At 34.4% G+C, this 10,907-nt stretch overlaps 2 protein-coding genes across 2 annotated transcripts; both read left to right on the forward strand.

Annotated features, from left to right (window-relative positions):
* Positions 1–4,223: 4,223 nt before the first annotated feature.
* Positions 4,224–4,984, forward strand: LOC127150710 (uncharacterized). The gene is made up of 2 exons (XM_051089214.1): positions 4,224–4,372; positions 4,750–4,984. Exons 1-2 carry the CDS (start codon positions 4,224–4,226, stop codon positions 4,982–4,984), a joined length of 384 nt encoding a protein of 127 aa, XP_050945171.1.
* A 652-nt stretch (positions 4,985–5,636) lies between these two features.
* On the forward strand, positions 5,637–7,451 carry LOC103501511 (uncharacterized). Its single transcript, XM_008465108.2, has 4 exons — positions 5,637–5,729; positions 5,799–6,042; positions 6,118–6,521; positions 6,627–7,451. The coding sequence occupies exons 1-4, from the start codon at positions 5,637–5,639 to the stop codon at positions 7,449–7,451; spliced, it is 1,566 nt and encodes a 521-aa protein (XP_008463330.1).
* Positions 7,452–10,907: the final 3,456 nt, after the last annotated feature.

Here is a 10,907-nt window from a genome sequence, read left to right on the forward strand (position 1 = left end):
GTATTATATAAACTTTTATAACTCTAATGATATCTTTAAATTTGTGGTATGATATTTTCTCTTTAACAATAAGCAACTTTCTCTTTTAGTCTGTGATGAAGGAAACGATACGTTATTAGCGATGAATTTCTATGTTGATTCTCTATTATTTACAATTTTTTTCTTATTTATCTTTGATTGTTGATTTCCTAACATCGTTAGTGGCTTATAAATATTTTTCATTTGATTGTATCGGTTTAATATTGGCTCAAAATCATCAAGAAACAATTAAGTTTTTCTTTTTCTTGAAACCCACTAAGTTTTTTCTTTGTAAAATAGAAATTGTTGAAGATTTTGTCTAAAAGATTTTTGGGAATATCTTTAATTATATATCTTTGATTAATGAATTAATTAAAGGATGAGATATTCAAAGGATAAAAGATTTTCCATTATTTTAGGAATCTTGTTATTTATCTTCAAAAGAAAAGAAGATTTATACATATAATATATATGTATAAATAGGTTGTTATAGTGTGGTTTTGTGGGCGACGAAAAACTAAGAAACACAAGTTGAAGAAGATTGTTCACGTCAGAGGTCGTCTGCAGAAGCTACCGGATTCTAAAGGAATTATGATCTTATGTCTATGAGATCGACATGTTGATCTAAGTTGCAATAATTGATGAGTAACAGACGAGACAGTGACTTGTGTGATCACTGAGATCTTTAGAGGTATTTAAAGACGTTGTCAAAGATATTCACTTATGTGTTCACGGGAGTCTGAAGCCAAACATCGTGAAGAAAAGTAATTCAGGGCTGTGCGCAGAGTACCATATGCTATATTGATGTATATTGACTCAAGTGAATATTAATAAAGATTACTCATCAGGGCTGTGCGCAGCTCCCCAGACGTAGACAATATTGACCGAACTGGGTTAATAAAGTTTCTTGTGTTATTCTCTTATGTTGTCTCTCTAGTTATTACAAAAGTTATTAGCTTTAGTGTTAATTGAAGATTTAATTATCTCATTGTTTTTTCAATTGGTATCAGAGCGGGTTATTAGATCATGGAGATAATCAGAGAGGGACCATCAGCTTCTCGTCCTCCTGTACTGGATGGAAAAAATTACTCATACTGGAAGCCTCGTATGATATTCTCCATTAAAACTTTAGATGGAAAAGCGTGGAGAGCCCTTGTTGCTGGTTATGAACCTCCAATGGTTACTATGGATGAAGTATCAGTGCTAAAACCAGAAGTTGACTGGACAGATGTTGAAGAACAAGCTTCAGTTGGAAATGCTAGAGCTATAAATGCAATCTTCAACGGTGTGGATTTAAACGTGTTCAAACTTATTAACTCTTGCACTACTACTAAAGAAGCTTGGAAAATATTGGAAGTTGCATACGAAGGAACTTCTAAAGTGAAGATATCCAGTCTGCAATTGATAACTTCAAAATTCGAAGTCTTGAAAATGACTGAAGATGAGTCAGTCTCTGAATATAATGAGAGGGTTCTAGAGATAGCGAATGATTCGCTACTGCTTGATGAAAAAATATCTGAGTCTAAAATTGTTCGCAAAGTGTTACGCTATTTACTAAGGAAGTTTGACATGAAGGTCACTGCCATAGAAGAAGCCTAAGATATAACAACTTTAAAACTTGATGAGCTATTTGGCGGTTGCTACTTACTTTTGAAATGGCTATGTCAAATAGAGAAAGTAAGAAAGGTAAAGGGATTGCCTTTAAATCAGCCTATGAACAGGAGACCACTGTAAATCAGTCTGATAATGAAGTCAATCAGGATGAGTCAATAGCTCTCTTAACGAAGCAATTCTCTAAGATGGCTAGGAAGTTCAAAAGTATGAATACTGCTGGAACAACTGTCAAAACTAGAAGACACGATGGTGAGAACTCTATAAGAAAGGTTAATGACTTCTCATATAGAAGAAATAGCGACCATGGTAAGAAAAAGTAAGATGTAGGGAGGTCTTTTAGATGTAGAGAATGTGAGGGGTTTGGCCTCAAATTTGATGCTTCCATGAGGAGTGCCAAGTTTACACCTGAAGTAAGATTTGTTCCAACTTCAGTAAAAGGAACAACCGAACCAAATTGTGAAACTATGATTACTAATACAGCTGTTAAATCTTCCAGATAGGCCTGTTATTATTGTGGTCAAAGAGGTCATATTCGGTCATTTTGTTACAAATTACTAAGAGGCAGGAGATATCAGTAGAAGTCAAAATTTGAAAACCATCATAATAATTCTATGTTTGCCAAATGGAACAAAAGTATAAGGGGAACTCACATGATTTGGAGAGTGAAGACTTCTGAGAAGTGCAAGGTTGCATTTACAACAATTCAAACCCCTGTTGATGCTTGGTACTTTGACAGTGGATGCTCAAGACATATGACTGGCAATCGATCATTCTTTACTGAATTAGAGGAATGCACCTCAGTTCATGTTACTTTTGAAGATGGAGCCAAAGGAAGAATTATTGCAAAAGGAAACATTAATAAAAGTAATCTACCCTGTCTTAATGAAGTTAGATACATGGATGGACTGAAGGCAAACTTGATTAGTATAAGTCAAATATGTGACCAAGGATACAGTGTAAACTTTAACAACACTGGTTGTGTAGTTACAGACAAAAATAATCAAGTGTTTATGAGTGGCAGACGACAAACAGATAACTGTTATCATTGGAGCTCAAATAGCTCAAACATATGTCACTTAACTAAAACTGATCAAACCTGGTTGTGGCATAGGAAATTGGGACACATTAGCATGAGAAGCTTAGATAAAGTTATCAGAAACGAGGCTGTTGTAGACATTCCTTCTTTAGATATCAATGGAAAATTCTTTTGTGGTGATTGTCAAGTTGGAAAGAAAACTAAAATTTCTCACAAAAGTTTAAAGGAATGTTATACAATTAGAGTCTTTGAACTTCTACATCTTGATCTTATGGGTCTCATGCAAACTGAAAGTTTGGGTGGAAAGAAGTATGTGTTGGTTGTTGTGGATGACTACTCCAGATTTACTTGGGTTCTGTTCTTAAAAGGAAAATCAGATACTGTTAAATTATGTATCAGTCTATGTTTGAATTTGCAACGTGAAAAAGGGAAAAAGATAATCAGGATCAGTAGTGATCATGGGAAGGAGTTTGATAATGAAGATCTTAATAATTTCTGTCAATCGAAAGGAATCCATCATGAATTTGCTGCTCCCATAACACCTTAGCAAAATGGAGTAGTTGAACGGAAGAACAGAGCTTTACAAGAAATGGCTTAAGTTATGATACATGCCAAAAACTTACCTCTGAATTTTTGGGCCGAAGCCGTTAACACAGCATGTCATATTTACAACAGGGTCACTACTCGATCTGGTACGACAGTCACATTATATGAACTGTGGAAGGGAAGGAAGCCAAATGTTAAGTATTTTCATATTTTTGGAGGTACTTGTTACATTCTAGCCGATAGAGAGTATCATCGGAAGTGGGATGTGAAATCTGATCAATGAATCTTTCTTGGATACTCTCAAATAGTTGAGCGTACAGAGTCTTTAATATTAAATCAGGAACAGTTATGGAAACAATCAATGTTGTGGTAAATGATTTTGAATCTAATGTCAACTATTTTAAAATTGAGGATGATGAGACTTCTGTTATACCTGATGTTACTTCTACCCTTCTTAAAGAAAATACCTAAAGATGATTCTCAGCCAGACAGTACGAAGACAAATTCAGAAAAAATAACTGATGAAGTTATGAATGATGAAACTATACTTGTCCCGTCTGCACATGTGAAAAAGAATCATCTCCCAACTTCCATAATAAGTGATCCGTCAGCTGGAATCATTACTAGAAGTAAAGAGAATGTAAATTACATGAAAATGATTGCTGATTTATGTTATGTGTCAGCAATAGAACCCACATCTGTTGCGAATGCTCTCAAGGATGAATACTAAATAAACGCTATGCAAGAAGAATTACTTCAATTTAAGCGTAACAATGTGTAGACCTTGATTCCTAAGCCTGACGGGGTGAATGCTATAGGAACTAAGTGGATTTTTAATAAAATTGATGAATCAGGGAATGTAACAAAGAACAAAGGTCGTTTGGTGGCTCAAGGTTATGCTCAGGTAGAAGGTATTGACTTTGATGAAACTTTCGCACCTGTCACCAGACTTGAAGCTATTCACCTTCTGCTCGGAATATCGTGTATCCGCAAATTTAAATTATATCAAATGGGGGTCAAAAGCGCCTTCTTAAATGGTTACTTGAATGAGGAAGTCTTTGTAGCTCAACCAAAAGGGTTTGTTGATTATGAATTTCCTCAGCATGTTTACAAGTTAAATAAAGCTTTGTATGGGTTAAAGCAAACTCATCGAGCTTGGTATGAACGTTTAACAATCTAGCTGGGTGATAAAGGATACTTTAGAGGTGGGACTGATAAGACATTATTTATAAATAGAATCAGCAGTGAGCTTATTGTAGCACAAATTTATGTTGAAGATATTATATTTGGGGGATTTCCCAAGACACTTATTGACAACTTCATTAACATAATGAAATCAGAATTTGAAATGAGCATGGTAGGAGAACTTTCCTGTTTTCTAGGTCTACAGATCAAACAGAGAAGTGAAAGTATATTTATATCTTAAGAGAAGTATGCCAAGAACGTGGTAAAAAAATTTGGTCTGGATCAGTGTCAACATAAAAGGACTCTGACAGGAACACATGTTAAAGTTACTAAAGATGTTAATGGTACAGTTGTAGATCGCAAACTGTACGGGAGCATGGTTGGGAGTCTTCTATATTAACGGCAAGCAGACCTGACATTGCCTATGCTGTTGGTATATGTGCTCGATTTCAGTCAGATCCTCGCACTTCTCATTTGACCGCTATTAAACAGATTCTCAAATATGTACATGGGACGAGTGACTTTGGAATTTTGTATTCTTTTGACACAACCTCTACTTTGGTTGGATATTGTGATGCTGATTGAGCTGGTTCTCCAGATGATAGGAAAAGTACTTCTGGAGGTTGTTTCTTTGTAGGAAACAATCTTATCTCATGTTTCAGTAAGAAACAGAATTGTGTATTGTTGTCTACAATTGAAGCTGAATATATATCAACAGAGAGTGCTTGTACCCAGATGATTTGGATGAATAATATGTTACAGGAATATGGGTTTGCTCAAGAAACCATGACTTTATATTGTGATAATATGAGTGCCATTGACATATCTAGAAATTCGGTTCAACATAGTCGAACCAAACATATTGATATTAGGCATCATTTTATTCGTGAACTTGTTGAAAATAAAGTTATTAGACTTGATCATATTCGCTCGAACTTGCAATTAGCTGATTTTTTTACTAAGCCTCTAGATGCAAATATGTTTGAATATTTATGTATTGGTTTAGGAGTTTGTCACATTTAACTCCATGACCAGCTATTAAGACGGCACATGTTTACACGTTCTGAATCATTAGGGATGTCAGCACTCCTTGAGGATTTAATGGCTATCTTTTCGGCATATGGAGAGTCTCCCCTGACATAATGGAGTTCTTAACTAGTAATTATTTAAACGGCCATTAACCTGTTCGTCCCTTTATTTCCACTATTACAATAGTTCATTTTGATCATTGTTCACTATGGTTAATACTCGCAAGGGTTCCTACATGTCGCAACCATCTGAAGATGCACCTGAGGTTATAATTTCATCACCTTCTGTGCGACAGGTGAAGGTGAGAGGAAGAAGGTTCAAGAGTACTCTGCCACGAAGGCCGTATTGACTTTCATATGAAAAATCACAGGAAGAGGCCTCAAGTAAGTTGCATGAATCAGTGCTGTCTGAGTCTGTGCCTGTAGTGGGTGAGTCTTCTGTTCCTGCTTCTTCTGTCGTACATGCACCTCGAGTTCCTACGACTAATGTGTCAGATATGGATTCGGATGACCGGGATGATGTACCTTTAGCTCGATTGTTGAAGAAGACCTTGATTCTATATGTTTCAGATAAACTTCCTGTTGATCCCCCTAGCTCTATTCATTCACAAGAAAGTTTGTCAACTGAATGAGTATTTATTCCTACTCCTGGTATTCCCTCCGCATCTAATATTCAACCGGGGTCGTCAGCTCGTTTCCCTCCTGCATCGGTACGTCCATTTGCTTCGGTTCATTATCATGAATCTGTTCCTGATGCTGTTCCTGGTGATATTTTTGCTGCACCTGTACGTCATCCAAATGATCGCCAAGTTGAGGATGAGGTGAAGCCTCAACACCCTGATATCGGCACTGAAGAAGTTCCTCTGAATGATGATGAAAATCCAACTATTCTTTCTGCTTCTACTGATATACTCGCCGCATCTAAGCCAGCAGAAAAGCAAGCTCAACAAAAGAGGCGTAATATAACTACCAAAACTGGCAGGAAGAAGATTCCTCCAAATATTCCTTCTGTCCCCATTGATGGAATATCCTTTCATCATGAAGAGAGTGTCCAACATTGGAAGTTTGTGGTGCAACGAAGGATAACATATGAGGTAAAAGTTTCTGACAAACATCAATCCTGCATGAGTATTATGGACCTTATTGAAAGGGTTGGTTTAACAAAAACTATTTCGAATGTCGGTCCATTTTATCCCTAGCATATTAGGGAGTTTATAGTTAATTTGCCTGATGATTTTAATGATCCAAGTAGCCTGGATTATCAGACGGTTCATATTCGAGGGTTCAAATTTGTGATTTCTCCTACTGTGATTAACGAGTTTTTAGGGAATGTTATTGATGTTGGCTGTTCTCCATCGTCTCCTTCCAATGATGTTCTGGCTTCTGTCTTATCTGGTGGGACATTGTCCACTTGGCCTGTAAATGGAATTCCTGCAATCGCTCTCAGCATCAAATATGCCATTTTGCATAAGATTGGCATTGCTAATTGGTTCCTTTCCTCTCATGCCTCCAGTGTATCTGTTGCCTTAGGAACATTTCTGTATCAAATTTGCAATGATGATAAGGTGGATACGAGTGCATTGATTTACAATCAGCTGTTACGACATGTTGGCTCATTTGGGGTTAAGATTCCCATTGCTCTTCCGCGACTTTTCTCAAATTTGTTACTACACCTCAATGGAGCTGTGCTCACTGCAGCTGATACTCTTGGACCTGACCCTAAAACATTAACTCTTAGTTACAGACTCTTTCAGGGCAGTCATATGCCTGATATTGATCGTGATGTACATCCATCTCATGGCCCGCGCGTTTTCGACACTAGTGACTGGGATGAGTCTGCTGAAGGTTTCTTTGTTGATCATGAGTTAGCTGCCCGCATTGTTAATGCTCTGACAGCTAAATCTTGTGCTTTAACTAACTCCATCAATCTGTTGTCTGAACGACGGTTGGAAATCGATGCCATCATTCGACACTTAAAGACCTTTGCTCCATCTACTAGTTGTAGAGAATCAGCTACTGATTGATATATGTTTTCTGGTTCAAAGGGGGAGTGTGCTTTTGTTGGTTGGGTTTTTTTTTGAAACGATATTGTGTGTTTTTTTTAAGATTTGTTGTTTTTGGTGATAGAAGTAATTGACTAAATATTCTGTCCTCTGTTATGTGAATTTTTTTTTTGAAATGAATGAACTAGAGTTATTAAGTGTTGAAGCTTGTGGTCTTGTCTGTGTGGAAGTTTTGTGTTGAACCATAAATGAAATTCCTTTTAGACAGAAAGGGGAGTTTGTTAAAGATTTTGTCTAAAAGATTTTTTGGGAATATCTTTAATTATATATCTTTGATCAATGAATTAATTAAAGGATGAGATATTCAAAGGATAAAATTATTTTAGGAATCTTGTTATTTATCTTTAAAAGAAAAGAAGATTTATACATATAATATATATGTATAAATAAGTTGTTACGGTGTGGTTTTGTGGGCGACGAAAAACTGAGAAACACAAGTTGAAGAAGATTGTTCACGTCAGAGGTCGTCTGCAGAAGCTACCGGATTCTAAAGGGATTATGATCTTATGTCTATGAGATCGACATGTTGATCTAAGTTGCAATAATTGATGAGTAACAGACGAGACAGTGACTTGTGTGATCACTAAGATCTTTAAAGGGATTTAAAGACGTTGTCAAAGATATTCACTCATGTGTTCAGGGGGAGCGTGAAGCCAGACATCGTGAAGAAAAGTAATTTAGGGGGAACCTGGAGTTTGATGTCAAGACACATGTTATTGAGTCATATAATTGAACAGAGTACCATATGCTGTATTGATGTATATTGACTCAAGTGAATATTAATAAAGATTACTCATCAGGGGTGTGCGCAGCTCCCAAGACGTAGGCAATATTGGTCGAACTGGGTTAACAAAGTTTCTTGTGTTATTCCCCTTATGTTGTCCCTCTACTTATTACAAAAGTTAGTATTAACTGAAGATTTAATTATCTCATTGTTTTTTTAGAAATTAATCGTAGTAAATGAGAAATGGCTACCATCCATTTAATTCAGACATTTCTCTTTAGTATTAAGTTAATTTTTGCATATGAACAAATTTTGTACACATGTGAACATTATTGACTAATTATTTAAAATTAAATTCTAATCGAATATCTAAATTGATTCATTTACAAAAGTTTAATATAATTATTAGTTTGGAGCTTTAAAACATGTTAACTTCAAAATCTAGAAATATAAATTGTTTCTATCCTCTAATGAAAAGTCACAAAGGATAAGAAAATATCGATTTTAACCTTTAATTTGAAAAAAATCTACCAATCTTCATCTTATAGACCTTTGATTTCATCAAATAACATTTTAAACTTTGATAAATGTTGCATATCTTGACTTTAAACTTTAATAAGCGTTAGATCAAGGGGCGGATTTATTAAAGGGCTAGTGGGGGTACGTGTCCCCCTTCACATTATCGATTTTTATATTTTAATATTAATTTTGAAATGTCGGACTACAATATATATTAAATAATGCTTTACATGTTTTAAAATTTGGTTTTGATGTAGTGGTTGTGCCCTCATTTTGTAGCAATTATGTTGGGTTTGAATCTTGTTTTTATAAAATAATTTTGATTACAAATATCAATAGTTTTGTTTCCCAAATATCAAATTTGTTCCTAAATTGCATAAAATATATTTTATTCTACACATTATTAATTTTCTTTTCCCTAATATCTTTCCAAAGTTCAATAATTTTATTTCCAAAATATCAAATTTCTTTCTAAATTGTCACAAAATATATTTTATTCCAAACATCATTAATTTTCTTTAATTTTCTTTCCCCAAATATCAAATATCTTTCAATTTTCAATAATTTTATTTCTCCAAACGACAATATTAATAAGAGGAAAAAAACCTCACTAAGATAAAACCTAACTTATTTCCTAGCCGTCGTCATTTGTTATCTGACAAATATTTAGTAAAAAATGCAACAAAGTCTGTGATCTAAACTTTCACTCTCTCAACAATATTCCATGAAAAATGTATTATTCTTTTTTTTTTATATATAATTTTTAAATTCACATTCACATTACTTATGTATATATTTATTTAATTTAATTTCAGAATTAAAGGCTAGAAGATAATTTTTTTCCATTCATCGTTAGAATGTACATACCATATCAATTTGTCAGAAAGTCCAAATTCTTAGATATTTTTAATTTTAATACTTTTTCAATTTGCTATGTGATAAATCATAATACTTATATCGTTTAATATTGATTTTGTAGAGTTAACATATTAATATGGAGAGATATTTTAAAAGAAAAACAACAATAGAAACTATAGAGTCATCATCCTAAAAAAAGATACATAATCCTAATTCTAATAGATCTTATACAGAAATTAATTTAGGAGAACTACCTGCAAATCCTGGTCTAAGAACTAGAATTTCTGAATATAATTATAATATTCAAGATCAAGTTTGTAGAGCACATCTATAAAAAGATCCTTGTCAACCTCTAAATCATACTTTTCCATTCAAGAAATTTGGGGCAAAGTCAAGACGATTTAATCCAACTTGGTTTAAAGAATATCCCAATTGGTTAGAATATAGTATTTTTAAGGATGATGCATTTTGTTTATGTTGCTACTTGTTCAGACTAGAAGTAAGTGGAGAATTAGGAGGGGGATGTTTTGTTAGGGAAAGATTTTCCAATTGGAAGAAAAAAGAGAGGTTGAAAACTCATGTTTGTGGTCCTAGTAGTGCACACAATCAAACTTGGGGAAAATGTGAGGCTCTTTTAAAACCAAAGCAACTTATTGAAACTTTTTTAAATAGGATGTCTGACCAAGTACGAGCTGAGTATCGAACTCGATCAGGTGCATCAATTGATTGTACTCGATTTTTATTACAACAAGGTCTTGCATTCCGTGGACATGATGAGACTGATGATTCAAAGAATCAAGAGTTTCTAATTTCTGCAATAGGCATGATATTAAAGTTCTTAAAATGGATGCTATGTTTTTAGTTCGGGGACGAAAAAGTCAAAAATCTCAACCAATTACAAATTTGCATCATTATCATGTTGAAGTCTTCTATGCTGTCATTGATATGCAACTTCAAGAGTTGAATAATCGTTTTACTGAATAAAGTACTGAATTGCTTCTTTGTATGGCTTGTTTGAATCCGAGTAATTCATGTGCTGCTTTTGATAGACAAAAACTTAGTCGACTTGTTCAGTTTTATCCAAGAGATTTTTTAGCTATTGAACTCTTTATGCTTTAGGATCAACTTCAAAATTACATTATTAATATGAGTTGAGAGTTTGTTGAACTAAAAAACATTGGTGATCTTGTAGTGAAAATGGTCGTTACCAAAAGAGATAAGGTCTACTCATTAGTTTATCGGTTGCTCACATTGACATTGATTTTACTGGTTGTAACAGCTACTGTAGAGAGAACATTTTCTGTTATGAATATTGT

This window comes from Cucumis melo, chromosome 8 (assembly GCF_025177605.1).
Source record: "Cucumis melo cultivar AY chromosome 8, USDA_Cmelo_AY_1.0, whole genome shotgun sequence".
Taxonomy (NCBI): Eukaryota; Viridiplantae; Streptophyta; class Magnoliopsida; order Cucurbitales; family Cucurbitaceae; genus Cucumis; species Cucumis melo.